This window comes from Numenius arquata, chromosome 16 (assembly GCF_964106895.1).
Source record: "Numenius arquata chromosome 16, bNumArq3.hap1.1, whole genome shotgun sequence".
In the NCBI taxonomy this organism is placed as follows: Eukaryota; Metazoa; Chordata; class Aves; order Charadriiformes; family Scolopacidae; genus Numenius; species Numenius arquata.
This window is the reverse complement of record NC_133591.1, coordinates 1,851,564-1,873,455: the sequence shown is the minus strand read 5'-3', so window position 1 is coordinate 1,873,455 and position 21,892 is coordinate 1,851,564. Positions and strand designations below refer to the sequence as shown.

Here is a 21,892-nt window from a genome sequence, read left to right as displayed (position 1 = left end):
GAAAAACCAAAAATAAAGAGGCAAGCAAAAAACTGGAATCCCAAATGGATTGAGACACAAAGTGACAGTTACTTGCTCTAAATACGGGTTTCCAAAATGAGCTTAAGTCTGTAACTGATCTTCCCTTCCTACGAGAGCATCTATACAACGTCTTGTATTTTAGTCTGGAAAATGGCTTTATGTTTTTTTCACTCAGTGTTCTGGGGTATTATTGTTTTTCTGCAATAAAAACTGTCTTTGCCAAGAGTCCAAGAGCAGATAAAGAAGTTTCTCCCCGTAAGCCCGTGCTCCGAGCCTCGAGCAGCTGAGAAACCTGTCCCCAGTCGGAACAGGGTTTTAACAGAAATAGTGTGGAAAGAAATAAAAGGCCACTGAAATTGAAAGTTTAAGCCACTGTAGGATGTGCAGAACAGCTATCCAGACTGCTAGGTTTTTCTTCAGAAATTGGAGAACATCCTCACAGATATAGGAAAGCCTTTCCTTAAATCTCAGCAACACAAGATAAACACCCCACAGGTGGGACATCGATGGGAACAGACACTCACTCTGTGCCCTGTGGCTAAAATACAATTTTGATGCCTCGGTGAAAACCAAAACACTGCCAGCACCCACCAGACACGCTCTTAAATTACCTTCCATGGAGCAGCAGAAGCGATATGAAGGAAATCCTACAAACTTCTGTCGCTCCTCACATTTTCAGTGTCCTGCAGTTTTTAAAGTCCAGCATTTACTCTGTGTTAATTATCAGGGTATCTAACCTGACATCTGCTTTAGTCTAAAGTACTCCTACAAGTGTCAGGAAATATTCCTCTGACAGACAGCATTTTCATTTCCTCTGGGAAATCTACTTTATAGGGGAAAAAAAACCCCACCAAGTTAGATTTTCACAGAGTAATAGGTAAAATAGAAGTCTAACTTCCAAATTTTTAAATAATATTCTAGAACATATTTTTAGATGTTCATGAAAACCTACTTTTATACCAGAAAAAAAAAAAAATCTAAAAATTATCTATACGCATAAATAAATCAGAAGGAATGAATACTTTGAACATAAGACCGTAAGTTACAGCACTATTCTATAAAAAAAACAACAACATTTTAGTAAATTTCCTAGCGGAATATATATTTAGGCTTCTGGAGCATATTTTTCTGCAAATATTTTACTACTTTGGTTTTTCATTGTCATTAGAGACAAAAATATTTTATATACGAACTTATTAACAGGAAGGAAATTGATTTTTTTTTTTTTTAACTGGAGCTTATACACAACTTGCTAAAGAAAAACTATGTCTTTTCTAAAGAATTCTCTGAAAATGAGAAGCAACTGTGGGCTTCCAGCGCTGAACTTGGAGAGATCTGCAACTGTAACATCAGTTAGATCCACTCTAATTTGAGCTACGCTACACGTTGCTAAAAATTGACACAACAGCTCTGCAATCCATAGCTAAATTTAAACAGTACTTTTTGGTTCATACATAATTTTAAAACCTAAAGGTTGCGCAGACCAAATTATGCCCTCACTTACACTTTTGGAAAACATTTCAGTTAAGAAACAGAATTCTATTTTCAGGTAAATACTCCAAAATCAAGAAAGAACTAAGTTGTACAGATGTTATTTTTAAATACTTATTGAGAAACTAACCTGCTTTCACTGCAAACACACTGCAAAATCCTATTTGGTTCCTGTATGTAACGCAGTCTTTTCATGTACCCAGCGCCAAATGGGATTATTTAGAATAACTGAAAAGCTATGGGCAACAGGCATCAAGTTATTGCAAATTCTTTATCCCCACTTTCCTCAAACTGGTGACCTCAAAGCTCTTCTCAGTCCTTCCTTAAGGAGCATCTCACGTGATGACGTGACACCAACTAGTGATGAAGGAGGAGACAGCCAAAAGAGACCAGAGAATCTTTCTGTATATAGCTTTTTATAAAAGCTCTTTGGTCCTGAGTAAGTCACCCCGGGTTATTGTCGTTCTCCCTCTCCTGGTTTTCTGGTTATTGGGCCCATTGCTTACGCTCCATCTCAAACCCCCCTGGAAGCTGATGGAGAGCAGGGGACTCCTCCTTTGAGCACCAGGGTCCACGAGGTCCTTGATCCTTCTGGACCACGTTGTACTAAAAGAATAAAAACTATGGTCCTTTTTATAAGGTGAGCAGTCTCTCAACGCAGGATTATTTTATCTCCCATTATACGTACTATTTATTATATACAATTAAACCCTTCTTTCATAACTTCTGAGTAAACTGGGAGCAGACTAATATTTCAAAGCTTCAGTCAGTTACGTGTAGGGTTTATTAAGAGGGATTTTCCCCAACACGCGACTCGGGTACGTTCAGGGTAAAGGATGGGGTTTACCTTATTCTAAAGGATTAACCACCAAATAGCCAGAGACAATTTCCCTGAACTCTATAACGGTATCTCATAGCCTATTTCTCAGGGGTCTGCTGCTGCTTCTCGATGGCAGTCAGCAAATTTCTGGGCAAATTTGCCCAGTGAATTCAAGATATCGGCAACACGCTTGGCTTTCTCATTTTCTGACTGTGGGAAACAACTTTCTGGGCTTCTCTGAGATCTAACCCAGTTACCAGGTGAGCTACGAAACCACACACTAATGAAGCAAAGTGACAGCCAAAGGTAAAACTGAGTCCCCCAGAGCACAGAGAATCTTCAGCGTATTGTAGAAATAAATAGCAGGTGACACTCAATGTCAGTAAATGCAAAGTGATTGGGAAAAAAAAATAATCCTTATTTATTATCACAATAACTGGCCCCAAACATTCCCTTCCCCCTCACAAAAGGCATTTCAGAATCCTTGGATAAATTCTCCTGGAAACGTTGTCTCCGTGCTCATGAGCAGGCAAAGAGACAAGGAAAAGAATGAGAATCTTTGGGAAGGGAGAAACAGGAAACAATTAGGCCATTCTCAAAATCCACAATAGGAAGAGGATTCTAAACACCACAGTCAGTTTTGACCCCCCCAGCACCACAAAAACACAAACAGATACATGAGTAGAGAAGGTAAGAGATGGGTAACAGATAACCAGACATGGATCAGCCTCCATGTACAAAGAGGGACTATGAAAATTAGAAAAGAAATGAAAGGAATAAGTCAAAGGTCTATAAAAATCAAGAAAAGCACAGGGAAGATAAAGGGAACAATTATTCACTGTTTCACGGAGACAGAGAGGCATCAAACAGGCAGAAGATAAAAGAAAACCAACCGAAGCAACCTCAGAGGTGCAGCAGAGTTCCAGTGCAGAGTTATCCCAGGTGTTACAAATGACAACAGTAGTAACAGATTCAAAAAAGTAATTAAAAACATGAAAGAAATTGACAGAGGTCTATGGAACAGGAAACTGGAGTTACACATACACCTTGGATGCTCAGTCAGTTCTAACTGAATTCTCAAGTACTGTAAAGAACATTTAAATTTTTAAAAAGCTCACTGAAATAAAGAGCAGTGCTTTCAACGTAATTTAACAGCAAGTGAAAGTAAACCCAAAACACTCCTCAATTCTTAAGATTTTAATTTTTAAATAGAGAGACAAGATTCTGTCTGAAAGTTATGTTTGTACCATAGAAGGCCAGATCCACAGTAATAGATGCCTAAACCAGAGCAATCCTCATACAACACTGACAGTTGGAAGTTAGAGAAAATACATGTAATATATATTGTATAATTTCTTTATATACATATAATATAAATAGATTATTTAGTTTTATGTATTCAGAACGCTTCTACTGTAGGAGCAGCTGGAATTCAGCATAAACTTACTGCAACTTTAGCACAGCGATGTCCAACACGCAGGCCACGGAGCCTCGTGTGACGCGTTTACGAGGCTGCAAAACAGACTCAAACTGAACGGGGGTCACTTAAAATGCTTTTTCCTTTTCTCAGAAAGGAAAAACCCCAAAATTTAACTTCACTGGTCTCGGAGATACCCTTCAAAAGTAGATTAAGGAATGCCAACTCAAGTTTGCGTCTGAGGATGCTGAAAGCCTAAGAAAAACTCAGATGTTCCTATTTTCCAGGTCCTTGCTAACCTCGTTAGAGGTGCCCTTGGAGAGCAGGACCGGCCCTCGGCACCACCACACAGTGTGTTACTGTCAATTACTTCAAAGGAAGAACACGGAAGAGTCGAAATTCTTAAAGAATAGGAGAAACAGAGTGAAAACACGGTACAGAAGACGTGGAAAGTAATGCAAAAATTGAGATGACAAAGAATGAGAAATTAAAACAGAAAGGAGCTCATTTTCTCATGAAGAGATAGTCCATGTGACACGGGGACGGAGAAAAGAAACAGCAGTTGACCTCATAAGTCTGAAGAGACATTTGCTCCCGCTGCCATCCAACAGATCCATCATTAATGCAAAAGAAAGATCTGGTACGAGTTAAATAAAAGGAGCACGAAATCTTGAATTCAGTTATGGTGAATAATTACATTATCAATGAGGAGTGTGACCTTTTCCTCTGAACCATCCGTTGGCCACAGGCAGCCAGAGTGACGATGGAGTGAGGAGCCAGTGATACAGCAAAAGCCAGGTGTGAAGAGGAAAGTTGCTTAAGGAAGACTTGTTAGTGCAGCAGGTGGACGAGCTCCCCAGGGTTTGTTGTCTGCCACAAACCACTCAGCTGCTGTAGCACCACTGTTGTCGTCTCCAAAGGGATGCCACCAAGGAACACAATGGCAATGACAGCATTCACTGATACACAAGTAGGTCAGTACTTGATAGGACAAGAAGAAACAGCCCCAAGTTGCACCAGGGGAGGTTTAGGATGGATATCAGGGACAATTTCTACATCAAAAGGGTTGTCAAGCATTGGACCAGGCTGCCCAGGGCAGTGGTGGAGTCACCATCCCTGGAGGTATTTAAAAGCCGGGCAGACGTGGTGCTGAGGGACATGGGTTAGTGGTGGGTTTTGTCAGTGTTGGGCTGATGGTTGGACTTGATGACCTGAAAGGTCCCTTCCAACCCATTCTATGATTCACCTTCAATCTCTCATTACAACATTCCCATCTCCAGTGACCTGCTCAGCGAGAATGGAAGTAACTGGTATCCAGGCAAGGAGGAAAGGATACGCAGCGGACAAGGAAGAGGTTTCCAACTTCAGTCAAGAGGGGGATAACGTGATACAGTGAAGCAGCCAGAAGACAAGACTTGGTCAATATCCAACAGAAACACATACACAGAGTGATGCTGTCACAGCAGTGGATTTCACCTCTTGAAAATTAAGATTTGCACAGTACAGAGTATCAGTAACAATAATCATTAACGTTGTTATCACTAATAATAATCACTAGTCTTATACACTAGTATGACCTCGGACTTCAAAAAACACAACTGTGTGTTTGTATCAGACAAACCCCCCTCCCCCCAAAAAAGGTTAGATTTCCAACCCTGCTGCTGACCAAAATCCTTCATTATTCAAGGCACACCCACTCATCCATTTATCAAAAAACTCTTTCCAAGGAACCTATAAAGGGTTTCATTAGTACCTGAAGGGCTCTTGTTCAACACCAGAAGAAAACACGAGAGGGACGACACTGACTAAGATTGTGCGAACCTCCAAGAAAAATGAAAGACATCCAAAAATAAACACAAACAGCTCCGGAGAAAGAGGAGGAAGGACAGGAAGGCAGAGGCACCCAGCCAGTTAGACTGGGGGTTTTCTGTGGACAACCAGGGACATCCCTACGGCTGCCACATCAAACCATGGGCGCTTGGGCTGCCGATGGGGACAACACATCTCATCCTTAATAGCCAAACCGTATTCCGGTGAACATACAGAACCGCATTAAGCACCTTTCCCGTCATCCAAGCACTGACTGGATCCAGTCTCCACATTCCAAACGCTGCCAGTAAGAAAGCTCTTACAAACCCGGTCACCGCCAGCGTTTCCCGTGGCCGGGATGCCCGGCTGAGGCAGGGTCTGCTGGAGGACGCGTGTCCGTGCCGGGCAATAAACTCTGCAGTGCTACAAACTACATCTGAAACACCAAAAAAGTTTCAAGACTTTAACAAGTCTAGCGTTCGCTTCTCCTGGAGCCCACAGAGCAGGCAGTTTTCACGCTGATACCCGCGCCCTCTCTCGCGGAAGGGTGCCCGCTCCAGCGGGCTAAAACGCCGACATGGAAACACTTGCCCACAGGCGACCGCAGGTCCCGGCAGCTCAGCCCAGTCCCCCTCGGCGACCGCCAAGCGCCGGCACTCGCCAGGACCGGCGGCCGCCGAGCTCCCCGCCGCAGCCCAGCGGCCCGGGCCCGCTCTCAGCCCCTCCGGAGCTGCGGGGCCAGGGGAGCCGAGCGCTCGGCCGGGCCACCGCGCCCGCACCCGAGGCCTGGCGGCCCCGGAGCCCCGCCGGGAGAGCCGCCCCGCCGCCGCCCTGCCCCTCGCCTCACCTCGCCGCCGGCCGGGCTCCATCCCGCCGCCCCGCCGGGCCCGCCGGCCCCTCCGGGCCGGGACAGCGGCCCGCCCGCTCCCCGCAACTTCCCTCCGACGCCCGCGGGCAGGGATCGCGCCCGGCCCGGCCCGGCGGCTCCTTCCCGCCTCCCTCGGCCACCGGGCCGGGCCGAGGGGCCGCTCCCGCCGCCGCTCCCGCCCGTCCGGCGTCGACTCACCCGGGGAGGCTCCGAGTCCCGCTCCCGCCGCCGCCGAGCCCGGCCCCCCGCTACGGCCCCCGGCGGGGCGGGCGGCGGCGCCTGTTGCTCCATGGCGCTCCGGCTCCTCCTCCTCCTCCTTCTCCTCCTCAGGGGGCCGCCGCCGCCCCCCGCCGGGCCGATCCCGCTCGCAGCCGCCCGGCCCGCGGCGCCACGTTCCGGGCCCGGCTCTGAGGGAACCGCACTGCCCCCGGCCCCGCCCCCGGGGCTGGGCCCCGGTCGGACCCCGGCCGCCCCCCGCCCGCCGGCGCCAGGCCCGCTCCGGACGTCCTGCGGCTGGAGCCCGGCCTCTCCCCCCCCGCCCCGGCCCGGGGCGGGTCGTTCGCCGCTGCCCCGCCGCCTTCTCTCTCCTCGGCCGGAGGGCCCGGCGCTCGGTGGCCCGGCGGGGCTGGGGGCGAGCCCGGCCTCCACCCGGGCCAGAGGAAAAAAGCGAGCAGCCCCTTCAGCCGGCCCGCCGCGAGCGCTGCGAAGTCCCGTACTGGGGATAACACAGCTCCGAAATCGCCGCAAGGGTGGAAGAGCATCTCCCCCAGCACCGGCTGCCCGAGGGTACCTGGGGCTGCACCTCTGCGGATTCACCGGCGACACTGGGCACCGAGGGCATCGCTCTCACCGGGCACGGCCACGCTCGTCCTCCGCCTCCTCCTGGCTTTGGTACCGCCGGCATCCAACCCCAGCCTTCCACATGCTGTAGACCCAAGCCCGGCCAACAGGCAAGCAGGTTACGATGAAGACTCTCCTGCTGTGAGTAACAGACAGTAAAGAAATAATACTTTCTTGTCTAAGTGAACACTGGATGCCACTTTACCTTAGTGGAATTTAGTAACACCTCCCAAACTTACCCTTTCTCGGAAAAAAATGTAATAACCTGAAACTTCAGGAGGTTTTCTGCAATAAAATGATGAATGCACAGCTGTCGGCTCCAAGATTTGACTTCAAAATGAAGATTTCATTAGAAAGCAGGTCTTCTTCAGGTCCCAGAGAAAGGATGCAAGCAAAGCAGTTGAAAAAATAATCTAACAATAGTGGGATGTAAAAAAGACAGGGGAATAAATTATAGAAGTTTTCTATTTGTGTCTAAAGACCAATTACAGTTAATTTGCAGTGTAAGTAGTAGCCAGTGAATTAGCTTCTCGCCTGTAATGATGCAGGTCTCTCTCAAATCGCTGGTAACCAAATCCCAAAGGTATCCGCTTTTGCAGTTCACCAGATCACAAACCTCGCCCAAACACGCCCAGTCCTCGATGCTTTTGCCTAGGAAAGGGCTGCTGAGCGTTCCTTTCTACTTCAGATGAGCCACAGCAGGTACCAGACCCCTCCAAGACTGTGTCCGTCACACACAGCACCCGAAAGGGAATGCCCTTAGAGGACAGGCGGGCGTTTCTTCTCTCCTATCACCCCTGTGCATCTGGGGGGGAGCTGAACCAGGGTTTTTTTTTTCACCCAGATGCCCATGGATGTTCCTCCATCCGGTTCATTGAGAAAAACGTGAATGTAGAGGAATTGCCATCACTAACAGTGGTTATTATCCAATATCCCAAAACACACAAGATCTCTGCAACAGGCACACGTGGGAGCAGCCGAGTCACGAGTGTCTTAATTCCTACTTGACATTGGTCTATCTCATAACGCGTTAGGCTTTGTTCTTTCCAAATCAACTTACAGTAAGAGCCTCTAACCAGAAGATGTACCGTAGAATGTAGGTGGTGGTGAAGCAAGCCTACAAATTTTTTAGTAACTTTTAATAATTTCATTCATGAGTTTTTCTGATCCTCTCCTTGCGTCAGAGAGCGGGGTGAAGCGGAACAGGACTCTGTCGATTCTCACGCACACACAGCAGTCACTTCAATCTTACAAAGTTATTTTTATTTATCAATTGCACCTTCATCAGTTATTCCATTATTAAGATTTCTCTTAAATAAAAAAAAAAAAATCCGCTTTCCATAAAAAAGCCATAATTAACAAAAGTCACTTTCTCTTTTTTTCACCTCATTTTCTGAAACGATGTAGAAGGAACGGCAAGCTTAGAAGGGCCAGATTCTTCCTCATTTTCATGGAGACGCTTTCTTGTGGTGGTTGGCTAAAAGAAAGACACCGCGGGACGGCTGCATTAAATCAGGTGAGACAGAGCCTGACTGCTCTGCTTCCTCCACAATTACAGATGTTGGGTAAAGCCTCCTTTCTGTGACCAAAAAAGCAACACATCTAAAACATTTCCCCACCAAGATCTATCTAATTATATTTGATCCTTCTCATATAAGACGCTGCCCCCAGCTTAAGCTTCCACTACTGTTTAAAATTCTCCTAATTAGCATCTGGTAATGAATGTCACAATACCATTTCTAAAATTTCACTAACATGAGAATTTTTCCTTGAACACTAATCACTTGTGACTTGAATCCATCAAAATATACATGTTCAACAATTTAATTTTAAATATATGAATAATCCTTTAAAGCCTCAGGGATTGTTTCTGTACATTTAATTAATAGTCTTATTTATGTCTTGCCAAAGCACAGAAGTCCGTTGCTTCTACTCAGAAAGCAGAGATTATTAAGAGACAAAATTAATAGAGCCAAAATGCACATTTCTCTAAGTTCTCAAAATTAACTGATTTTCTTATTATGAATTACTTTGAAATCTCATTTCTCTGTGCATCAAGTATTGAAATAATCTGTTGCACATACCATTTTTGATGTTTGGGGTGGATTCATACTGGTTTGGGTCTGAACAAGTAGCTGTTGAAATGTATTCTTCATATCCTCATCCTGTGAAAAAAAGCAACTCCAAGTTGCTTAAGTAACTCCAAGTTACTTAAATATGGAATATTTAAGGAAAAACCTACATTTTGGCTAATGAAATGGGTCAGAAATTAAAGAATGAATGAATAAAGGAGAAAAGGAGGTTTCCCCACTTCCCCCCAAATAAACACCTTCCTTCTATGGCTTTACCAAGGGCAAATCTTGCCTGATCAACCTCGTAGCTTTCTATGATGGAGTGATCCTTCTGCCTACATTGGAGAGATCTGGGTTTGATGGATGGACTATTCGATGGATAAGGAATTGGCACGCAGAGAACAGTGGTCAACACCTCAGTGTCGGGATGGAGGTCAGTGAGGAGCGGTGTGGCAAGGACCCAAGCTGCTTTGAGCCGCCGTTATTATTTGACGATGTAATACAGATCACGAGACCGAGAGAAGAAAAAGGTCTCCATACAAGTTTTTTATGGCTGTTGCCAAGGGTCCCAGCACAGTTCGCAACAAGACCCATTCCAGCGTGGGTCAGGCTGCATGAGGAGGTAATCAAACTGGTCATGGCTGAGAAATGCCCTCAGCCTGTGCAGAGAGGGTACGTGAAGCCTTGTGAGCTGTCAGATGGTTAAGCCACATTATCCCGATAATAAAGAGAGAAGGCAACAGACATAAAACAAAGGACAGCATGGCCACTTTGGAGAAGAGAGGAGGAAGCTACTGATTCCTTTTTCTCTCTAGCAGAAGGGTGTGTGATATGGCAAGGTAAAACCTACACATGGAGACCTCATGACAAGGTAGAGGGCAAAGAAGAAGTCAAATTAAAAGGGAAATTAAGCAAAGATGTATTTAGGGTGGGAAAAGGCACTGAGCAGCATCAGGCAAGGCTAAATGACCACAAAAAGCAGCAATAACAGTTGAAAAGGACCACGAAACTGAAGAACGGAGAAAGCACGCCATGCTGGAAAAGCAGCAAGAAGAGGGGTAAGAGCTAATGAAGGCTTTGCCAGGGACAGGGGCCAAGAAAATAAACACACTGAAAAGCAACAGGAGGTCTAGTTGCCATTGCGAGAGGAAAAGACAAGGAGAACAGGAAAAGAAGACAATCTGTGTGCTGCAGAGACAGCGTTTGCTTGTTGGGAGAGCCAAGAAGCAACTCTGTTCTGGACGCTGCAAGAAAGAGAAGGCTCCAGCCCACACAGGCTTTGACAGACAATGAGGTACTGCCAGATCATCTTCATTCCAACAGAGACACAAGGAAGCAGTCGGCTCAAGGTGCTCACTCTGCTTCGTTGTCCAACAGGAAAGTGGTGGCTACGGCATCTGGGCTAATGTCCTACAGGTTGGGATCTGATGGCTCCTCTTCCTACACATCATCGACAATGCCAGTAAAACAAACAATTCCTAAACATGCCCTTTTCCTCCTCTCTGCTTTTCCTGTAAGTGGGCAGTATGGTCCCTCCGGTCTTACAGCAACTGTAGAGCCAGCTGGCAGGCAGGCAGCAGTGCGTGCCCATGAGAAGCACCAAACAACAGTTGTTTTTCTGCTGGCTACAGTCAGAGACAGACAGACTTACGGTAACAGTTGCTATTTCCATGAAGCTAAAGAATTGAAGCTCTCATTGCCCATCATTGTATCCCTTTTAGGGTATTCTCCACAGAGGCAGTATCAGGCACCCATCACATCTCTGCTGATCAGAGTAGTCAGTGTTCCCCTGCTTCCTTGCAGAAACAAATTACACCTTATCAACAAAACCTCATAAAATTCAGGCTATTGAACTGCCTCTGAATTTACATCAAGGTGAATTTACATCATTATCCCCAGAGCAACCCAATAAGATTCAATTCCAACCTGAAGCCAAGGATGCTCTAAGGCTTCCTCTGTTGTAAGTCGTTTGCTTGGATCCACTACTAACAGCTTCTTCACGAGGTCCAGAGCTAAGATAATAAAAAGAGTTAGTTAGTATATGATCAATAAATTCATTACCTGAAAATAAGCTCTGCAATATGCATACACCAAAGTGACGTGCAACAACACGTCTTCTAACACACATCCCTTAAATTCCTGGCATTTTTGTTTCAACGCTTGCAGAATCTTTGAGCGAAGCAAAATTTGTAGCCCAGCTTGATAGTGTCAGAAGAAAAAGTGAAAAGAGGAAAAACAGACCTACGTGCCTGCAAACCCTATACTTCTGTTGTTTATAAAGCTAAATATTGCTAAGAAATCTTTTCAATGAAAATTTATCTGCTCTTTCTAATGCTTGAACTTTGAACTTAAAAAAAAAAAAAAAGAAGAAATTTTTTAAACACTACTTTAAAAATTAAACAAATCAGCATGCAATGTGCCATACAGCTGAAAGGAAGTTAAATGAAAACGAAAATGACAAGAAAAGAGCGAGATATTCTGCTCCCCACTGTAAAGGGATCATACCCGTGTCTGAGACGTGCTTCCACTCTTTTGAAATGAAGGTGTATTCTCCACGAGTGATCTGATCTTTCAGAGACAGTCGAGTATTTTGCTCGTTAAATGGGGGATAGCCACACAAGCTACATGAAAGAGAAACAAGTTAAATAAGATAGATTTTATCACAGGGAATGAAACACTACAATCACACATTTTAAAGCAGCTGCTATCGTAGCGCCTTTTAAACACATATAGTATTAAACACACTTTCACTTCCTAATAAAGACACTGAAGTTGCCAACTCTCGAGCCATGTACGTCAACGACTGCCCAATGAAGGGAGCAGCTCCACAAGATCTTACCATACAAAAAGAATAACTCCTAAACTCCAGCAGTCCACAGCTCGGCTGTATCCAGCGGTCCCAAGTGAATTTAGAACCTCAGGAGCAAGATACGTGGGAGTACCACATAATGTTTTCATAAGAGAAGTTTCTCCAAGAATCTTGGATTGTCCAAAATCTGTAATCTTGTATTTAAAAATGGTAACACCACATTACACATTCGGATTGACTGTAGCACAACATATCATACTGTCAACACACATCAGGAGGTAACATTAAGTTTCTTCTTTCCAAGTCACTTCCAGTACATGACTATGAAAAAAATGTATCCCAAATATTGCTAAGTAGGTCAGTAAACAAGAACTGAGAACAGGAGTAGGGAGAAATACAACAAAGAATCATACTTTACACTAGCAAAAAGTACTCTCAGATTTGGATGTAAATGGACAACCACAGAATAAAGGAACTGTAGCTTATTAGAAGAGATTACTTGAAAAATAAGCAGTCTAGCATGCAAATCTAGTCCTTATCTGTGACAAAAAAAAAAAACCAACCACCCACAAAAAAATCCCAGCCCTAAATTCCCCCTAAAAAACCCCAAAACAACAACAAAATACTCTGTCACCATACAGCCTGGATATTTGTGGAAACACTGTCTGTAATTCAATAATTTACATTTTATTGAAAAAAAAAATATGTCTTGACATTCGAAGTTGTATACTCAGTTAAGTGCTAGACAAGCACAACATTTCTCAGTTGTTCTTAGGTAAGTGCATGAGCTGAAATAGCCACAAAAGTAAAATTAAACCTATGAAAAAAAAAACCCCTCAATGTTTTAAGTTACTTCATAGTTCACTAATTCCATATTTATTTATTTTTTGCTGTTCTTAACTAAATATTGAGAAGAATGGGAAGGAATACTCCCAAATTTCTACACGAACAAGAAGAAATGTAAGTTTCCTTACCTTTATAAGACACGTCTCTTCAGAAGATGAAAGCAGCACATTCTCCGGCTTTAGATCTCGGTGTATAATTCCATTGTCATGAAGATACTAGATGTACACAGACATACAATCAAAGAAAAACAGACTATTAGCTTCTTTTATATGTAAGCTGTCCAATTTTTCACATAGCAATGGCAGGATAACCAAAATGGTTGTGTAAGAGGCCTGTATGCATTTAAAACTACAGAGCTTATGAATTCTTAAACAAATAAACAAAAAAAAAACCACAAAAACCCCCAACCTTAGAAACCATGATGCTTCAAATGTCAACTCTCAATCCAAGCACAGTATGTGGACCTGGCAAGGTCTTCCCTTCTTCCCACTCAATTGAAAGCTAAACTTCTTTCTTCATCTCAGGAAAAGCAACACAACTAAGGAAGACCAAAGTTCTATGCTGCCTTTGTAGGAATTCTGGTTTTCCATCTCTCTCTCTCTCCTTTCTCTTAGTTTATTACATTATTACTGTACGATTATACCCTCTTATATACAAGTCTGTGTTTCATTGTGCAAAGAGAGTTAAATTCACCACACCACAACAGGCCTCACGCTGCTGAGTAATAGATTGAAAAACACCTCAGGCGTCAAAGAGCCGGAGGCTGAAAAAGGGTCAAAAAACCCTTTTGATAGAACTAGGAAAAGTGAGTAACGAGGAGATGCAAGATCAACGTCAGGTCAAATACGCAAAGGATTTTGAAAAAAGTTACTTCCTTGAGGTTAGTGTAGAATTGTTCCATTATCTGTAGTTCTGAACTCTATTCATATGCAGATGTTTGATGTAGACAACAATCTTGCCGAAGTTACTAATGAAATACACTTACCATTTCTTGAATTTAGAAGAAATGTATCGATAGACTCAACACTCAGTATTTGAGATGTATTAGTCTGTGTCTGTTGTCTACTGAACGGAAATGCTTATTCAGGAGTGCCTAGTAAAGCACCTGATTGCTTTTTTTTTTTTTTTGAAGGCTCCTACACTGGGGACTCTGCCCACACACTACGAAAAGTCTCACTTGATAATCCTGCCATCAACAAGCACAGCCTGTATTATTATTTATTAAAAACAGGGACTGAAGTAGGAGTGTTCAAATATTCTTTGGCTGCAGTGAGGTAAAAAAACTCATTAAACCAACTCGTTAAGAGGGCTGTGCTGATTGCTCGCTCAGGTTTTAGAAGTGACAAATGACAGAATTCATCCGACTGACATTCATATGCATGACCATATTTTTCTTGGTAGAATTCACGATTATCTACCTTTACAGCCAGCAGCATCTGATAAAAATACAACTTGCAGGTAGCTTCTTTCATCTTGATTGGCCTTGACACTCTGTCATACAATTCTCCTCCTTCCATCCTAAAACAAATGCAGGTAACAAGTCAATGTATTACTTCCAAAGGATTAATCCCATTAGACAAGTCTGAGACCAAAACATTTGGCTATTCTGGCTGCAGAGAAGGAATGTATTTCTGAAAATGAGTGAGCAATGTCCTAAATACAGCACACGCGCTGCTGAACCAGGCCTAATCTCCTGAGTCTTCCCTAGGAGTTACAAGATTTTTGATCAGCCTCCTCTTACAAGCTCTAAATCAAAAAAGTAGCAGCGATGCACAACAGCAGCAGAGCGGGCAGCTATCGAGGCACTAAGCACCTTCAAAGCGTAGAAGGATTATTCCCCCAGTTATCCCAGTTCCTAATTTTACAGAAGTTTCAGAGAACAGTGGAGGCCATCAAAAGAAAAACCAAACCAACCAACCAACAAACCCCAAGTTCAGAATTATACACATGCTTTGAGGCTATGGAAAACATTTCATTTTACGCGTTTACTTTCAAACAAGCTACTTACAGTTCCAAAACAATGTAGTAATCCTCTGCTTCAAAGAAGTTTTTGATCTTGATTAAGCAAGGCTAATAAAAAAAAAAAAAAAGGGGGGGAACACAAATAAACACACATAAAAAAGTACAATCATTTGTAAAAACTACCATTATCATCCTAAAGTTCTGATTTCATTATGATTTCAACCAGATAAACTAACACTGAACAAGACTGACCAGCACCCCAGGCTTTGGCAAACACTTCCTATTTTAGTCCGTTGTCTTCTCCCCTGTACCTCCCCACACAAACACATCCAGCTCCTGCGGTGAATACAGCCCAACGAGTATCCTTATTTTTTCCAGTCGTGAGATATTTTCTTTATATGCAATAGCACATTGGGAAGCAAGGGAACATTCGTTAAGCTGTGCAAACGTTCTACTTAACGAAAGTAAAAGCACTGCCTTTTGTGGGGTAGGGAGGGGCATGCAGGGGCAAGTGGGGATAAAAATTAAAAAAAAATTGCCAGCGGAATCCAATTTATAAATTTTGTTATCTGGCAGTATTTACAAAAACATGCATCAAGGAAAGGTTTCTACAGCAGTGGTTCAGGTTGAAACTTCTGTGAAGTTTCTTCTCAGATTTACATCTCAGTAACTGAAAGTTTTAAAAGCTCAAATCTGTAAAGGCATAATATACTTAAAAGAAGGAAAATAAAAATGTTCCATAGACATTTTTACAAGGAAAATTATATGCATCCTTTAAGGTATTTTCTAACCAAATAAAATTGATCTTTATTTACTACACTAAGGTCAGTGAACTACAGAAGAACAGTAGGCAGCAAAAAGGAATAAAAAAATGAACAGTAATACTCACATGATCTATTTTCTTCAAAATTTCAATTTCTGTATTGATATTAAAAGCTGGGTTCTATTAAAAGAATCAAATAACACACTGGGTAAGACAGTGCTGTTCTGGAATAAGACACATCACAAATAGGAAACAGTGCCAGAAAAGCCATCATTTCGTGTCCCTTGCTACTTTAGGTGCCCATAACTTATAATCTTTTTCCATAAACTGATCAGGTGCCTTCAGTGAATTGAACGAAAGGTCTGCTCTCACTGTCTGTGGCAAGATACTGCTCCAGACACATCATTTCACTGCAGGTTAGAAATCTCCACCTAATTTCCAAACTAAAAAAAAAAAAATAGTCTTGGTGAGCATATACGGGTGTTGTGCTTTAAACAGCTATCCTCATTCCAAGATGCCTCCCAAATAGGCTAACCTGAAAATTAAATGCCACACTCCCCCAGCCCCTATATTCAAGATAACATAAATGGATTCTTTTGATCTGTGGCTTAGGGTCAACTCCTGATATCAACCCAGCAATTTTTTTGCTCTTCTTCCAAGCCAAATCAATCCTCTTTAAACACACATGATCAAATCTGTGTACAAGATTCTACAGATGCAGCCCTTTCTCTGTTTTGTACAATGGCATTTCTTAATAATTATAATTCATAACACATTTCTTCATCTTTATGAAGAAGATGAAGAAATGTCTTTACGAAGAAATGTTCCAAAATTGCATTTTGCCATTTTCAATCACATTGATGTCACATATTCATCTGCAAATAATGCACTTTTTGTGCCATGATCTCTAAGTGCAGTGGTACGGAAGACCAGAGCAATAGATACAAAGGTGCTCAGATCTTTCTCATGTTGCAGCCAAGCCACTTGCCTTGTCCTTTAAATTCAGGCTTCTGCTCCAAGAGTAGACACATGAAAAGCCCTTCCCAAAGGGCTTTATACAATTTTATTAAAAAGTATTATAATAGTGGAAAATACAACAAAATTAGCAGAGTTTGTCAATTTTTGATCAGACTCCGATGGTTATGGTGTGTCTATGTGATGCATTTTAGGAGATAAACCCCACGAGACTCGCCCCCCCACCCTCTGTATATAGCACATTAACAAACAGTCCTGAATTATGAAAATAATGAAATGTGGTCAAGAATAAAAGCAAGCATTTTCTACAGAATCCTATAGATTCTGTAAAATCAAAAGGCATTTCAAAATCACATACAGGAGACATGAAGTGAGAAAATCCCCTTTAGTGTCAGAGAGCTGGGGGGTCAGAGAGGTTACCAAACCTTCCAGGACTGCTGCAAGGTGGCCAAAAGGCAGGAAAACAAACAAACCCACTTACTGTCTCTGGAATGCCACTTGCCATGAACTTCCGTTTATTGATTATCTTTACTGCAACTTTGTTACAAGTGCTCTTCTCAAACGCCAGCTTGACTTCTCCACAGGCACCACTAACACAAAAGCACAGCTACGTTAATCCTTACAAATACTATTCAAAAACCTGCATAACAGCTACAGAAAAACGAAATGATGCCCATGAGTCAGCAATGTGCCCTTGTGGCCAAGAAGGCCAGTGGCATCCTGGGGTGCATCACGAAGAGTGTGACCAGCAGGTGGAGGGAGGTCATCCTGCCCCTCAGCTCTGCCCTGGGGAGGGCCCATCTGGAGCACTGGGTCCAGTTCTGGGCTCCCCAGTTCAAGAAGGACAGGGAACTGCTGGAGAGGGTACAGCAAAGGGCTACAAAGATGATGAGGGGCCTGGAGCATCTCTCCTATGAGGAAAGGCTGAGGGACTTTGGTCTCTTTAGCCTAGAGAAGACTGAGGGGGGATCTGATCAACACCTATAAATACTTAAAGGGTGGGTGTCAGGAGGATGGGGCCAGTCTTTTCTCAGTGGTGCCCAGTGACAGGACAAGAGGTAACGGGAACAAACTTGAACCATAAGAAGTTCCATCTAAACATGAGGAGGAACTTCTTTCCTGTGAGGGTGGCAGAGCCCTGGAACAGGCTGCCCAGGGAGGTGGTGGAGTCTCCTTCTCTGGAGACATTCAAACCCCACCTGGACACGTTCCTGTGCAACCTGCTCTGGGTGGACCTGCTCTGGCAGGGGGTTGGACTAGATGATCTCCAGAGGTCCCTTCCAACCCCATAGCATTCTATGACTCTGTGAAATGAAAGCAGTGGATTACACCCAATTTGAGGCTGCTTTTTTCCAACTTCCTGACTATGGTATGTTGTGAAAAACTCTCTCAGAAAGCATTCAAAAGCTAGGAAGCCCATTTAAACAGCAAGTGATGTCAAGGGCCTCCCATTCAAAAATGCAGGAGTGAATATGTAGAGCAACTAATCTGTTTGTACAAAGGGTACCCATGAATATCAAGGACAAATTCCATCAGCATTTCCATCACACACATGCATTTCAGGGAAGACAACCTAGTGAAGAGTTGTCTCAGCTGCACAAATCTGAACAACAGGTATGGCAATGCTTTTATTTTTCCTAAGTTATAATTATATCACAGAAAGAAGTCCTTTTTTTTACAGTGGGATTTGTTTCCACTTAAGCATTCTCCTCCAAATTCTTCACTGTCTTTTTTCCAAAAGATAAAAAAAATAGCCCCTCTCCTTTTTCCTGAAAACAGTTCTTTCCCCTTCTGTCTGAAGGCCTCAACAATGATGTTGCAGAGAGCTGTATTCTGACATAAAGCTCTTTCTTCTACTTCGAATAACTGAGTAAATTAATATATACAATTTAAAAACTTTTTAAGAATCTACAGACTTTATTCTCTTCTAGAGAAAAAAGAAGAAATGGTTTCACAATTAATGGCAGGTTACAAAACCCAGCTAACTGTAGGAATAAAGCCAAAAATCCTGTTTAAGCTGTTGTAAAGAACAGGTTTACTCAGGTATTATTCTTTTCTTTTCTTTTTTTTTTTTTAAAAGGGCAGCTCAATTAACACTGGTAATAATTCCAACACAAAGTACTGAAAACAGTAACAAAATTAAAGCTTAATACTGAAGAAAGAAGGACGCTTACCTTCCCAAAGTCTTCGACATGATATATTTCTCTCTGAATTCCCTAGGAAACACCAACTGATCATCCACCGTAAGATCAGAAAATACAAACACTAGGAAGATAAACAGAGATAATTTTCCCATTATTAACTTTAACATTATGTTATAACAAACAACTCTGCTTCCTGAGCTTTTATAGTCAACAACATAACTAAGAAAACGCTGCCTGCCAGGATAAAAACAGACATATATTAAAAAGTTAATTGATGCTGGGTTTTTTTTCAACTTCCCTTGAATAGTCTATTTCCCCTCTTCCCACCTCCACATACACAGCTACTGAAGCCCAAAAGTGTTTCAAAAACAGGAAAACAACTATAAAGGTTTATACTCTAATAAGGTGGTTCTTGATGCAGTTTATTTTAAATCTTCTTTTTTCATTTTTTTTTTCTAGGGTTGAGGTGGATATACTTAATTTTTATGCAAGTACTAAAACATCAATTCCTGACTGTATTTTCATAGCACGTATGAAGCAGCTCAGCTTGCATGAAAAATACTCAAATCACTGCAGAAACAACCTCTCGGGCAACACATGAAGAACCTACTTATGTTATAATACGTTTTACCCTTGTTACTCTGTACAGAGAGTGCAATTTCAGAGTTGTGAGTCAGTGGAAGTCTCTTCCCTTTTCCAACGAGCTCTCTGTTAACGAAAGTTCCATTTGCACTGTGGTCTTCAATGTAGGCAACGTAGGAATTTTTTGGACCCATTTCCTCAAAGAGAAAAAAAAAAAAAAAAAACGGGAAAGGTAACAATAGGGGGAAAATTACTGTAAGGATATAACAGACTACAGAAATTTACTATTGTTGGCTCAGGAAATCAGATTAATGAGACTAATATTTCATAAAACTGGGTTAAGGGAGTATTGCCAAGAGTTTTATTAAAGGAGTCAACACTGAAGGTACTTAAAGCTTGATTTCTTTAGGATCCACCCCTGCCAAAGTCAATCTTTCTCAATTATACCAAACCGGAAAAAAAAACAGTCAACCTTTTTAGCACCTACCCTGAAAATTCGGAAGTGCTTCTTGCTATAGTTTTGGTAGAAGCCAGTATCAGACAATCCTAGCTTAGAAAAACTATAATGACAGCTTTTGTCTCTTCCAAACCAGTATTCATCATTCACGCAGTCTGTAGAGGAGGAGGAAGTAAAGCAGAGAGAGCACACAAAAGTGCAGGAGGTTATTAACTGTAGCACTACAGACTGATGCCAAACGCTAGTACGTAGGATAACAAAGACAAGATTTTTCCTATACAATCAAGTTTATTTGTCTTAATTCAGACAAAGCACCATGCACTACAACACCTTGTACAGTATTTTAATAACTTTATCCTCTTCAGTAATAGTAGAGCTTTTGGCTCACCTTCAGCAGTACAGACTCATATGATCTGGAGCACAAGTCTTGTGAGGAGCGGCTGAGGGAGCTGGGGGTGTTCAGCCTGGAGAAAAGGAGGCTGAGGGGAGACCTTCTCGCTCTCTACAACTCCCTGAAAGGAGGGTGTAGCCAGGGGGGGTCGGCCTCTTCTCCCAAGGAACAGGCGATGGGACAAGAGGAAATGGCCTCAAGTTGCGCCAGGGGAGGTTCAGATTGGAGATTAGGAAAAATTTTTACACGGAATGGGTTCTTAAGCCTTGGAATGGGCTGCCCAGGGCAGTGGTTGAGGCACCATCCCTGGAGGGATTTAAAAGATGGGTTGACGTAGTGCTTAGAGACATGGTTTAGTGATGGGTTTTTATCAGTTAGGTTGATGGTTGGACTAGATGATCTCAAAGGTCCCTTCCAACCTAGATAATTCTATGATACATAAACAAAATAAATTATGAAGTGGAAAAATAAAGCAAGTAACAAAACATGAATACCCCAGAATTCCTCTAAGTATGGAATATAACATTATTGCAAAAGTTGCAAGCTTGTACCTAAATTTGCTTGTACTTAGTTTGAAAAAGACATTGCTATCTACCAAGCTGCTCAAAACTTTTCTGAGCTACTAAAAACGAACGAAGAGGCTTATTACAGCATGCACGTACCACAGTTGCTGAAACCTTTTCCAAGTGCAAAGAGCAGACCCCAAGGCTGAGGAGCAAGCTCTTCAGGTTCCTGGTCCTCGGGGATCGACGGAAGCTCCTGAGTGGGAACGGTGTCCAAAGAACTGAGGGTGCCAGAACTTGAGGAAGACTGACTAGTGCTCTGCGACCCGCTGGAAGAGGAACCGGTACCACTCTGTGACTGTTGGGTATCTTGAGACTGCTGCGCTTCACTTCCAGTCTCTCGAGACATGTTGGCTTCAAAGAAAACGTTTAAAGTTACTACAGCAAAGCAAAACCGACAAACATGCCCACACTGTACTGTTAATAGCCCAGTCTACTTGCAGGCTTCAAACAGGTAAAACTTTCAACCAAAGTGTGCATGTGTGGATTATACATAAATCCCAAGACTTTCGCAAATCATTATGTTTTTCCTTTTAAAAAGAGAACGTGGTGCTCCCTCTACTGGTTCTAAAACAACAGCTAAATCTTATTCCTAGGATTTTACATGAGCTCTTCGGGGCTCACGCTTTATTTCACAAACGCACGTGCAGCGCTCTCTGACAGAATCCCCACACGGAGCAGTAACCATGGCAGCTCCCCAAACGCCATGGGGAAAACTGAAAAAGGAAAAATAAGAACGTAAGAAGAGTAAAATGAAGTATGTTTTCTTGATGCTGAAAGCGCCCAACAAATTTATCACAGATGGAGCCAATTTGGTCTTTTGGCTGAATATTCCTTTAATATAAGTTCTAAGTCATGGATTTGCATGTATCTCTTCCACGCAGGTTTTATTCACCAGTTTTATTTACAAAAAAAGCCACACCTACACATAATTAATGTACAAAACTCTGGCAAACTCCAGCGTACACACCACATCCCTAGCAGTTGCTGTCAAAGGCAGCAGCAAGAAAAGGCAACAAATGGCACCTACCTGCCCTGTTAAGCCAGGGGATTTACAGCAGT

General features: G+C 42.8%; 2 protein-coding genes across 2 annotated transcripts in view; both read right to left on the bottom strand.

The window, feature by feature from the left end:
* TTC28 (tetratricopeptide repeat domain 28) overlaps positions 1 to 6,717 on the bottom strand; it is a 154,673-nt gene extending 147,956 nt beyond the window's left edge. Inside the window, exon 1 of the mRNA XM_074159776.1 lies at positions 6,406 to 6,717. Within this exon, the coding sequence (XP_074015877.1) occupies positions 6,406 to 6,717 (312 nt within the window). The remainder of the gene's footprint in view (positions 1 to 6,405) is intronic.
* A 1,787-nt stretch (positions 6,718 to 8,504) lies between these two features.
* Positions 8,505 to 21,179, bottom strand: CHEK2 (checkpoint kinase 2). The gene is made up of 14 exons (XM_074159581.1): positions 20,930 to 21,179; positions 19,907 to 20,031; positions 19,469 to 19,616; positions 18,868 to 18,958; positions 17,175 to 17,283; positions 15,845 to 15,898; positions 15,002 to 15,063; positions 14,412 to 14,511; positions 13,122 to 13,208; positions 12,178 to 12,341; positions 11,844 to 11,959; positions 11,265 to 11,350; positions 9,351 to 9,431; positions 8,505 to 8,743 (listed from the first exon to the last, which is right to left on the bottom strand). Exons 1-14 carry the CDS (start codon positions 21,177 to 21,179, stop codon positions 8,648 to 8,650), a joined length of 1,569 nt encoding a protein of 522 aa, XP_074015682.1. The 3' UTR covers positions 8,505 to 8,647.
* Between the last annotated feature and the right edge of the window lie 713 nt (positions 21,180 to 21,892).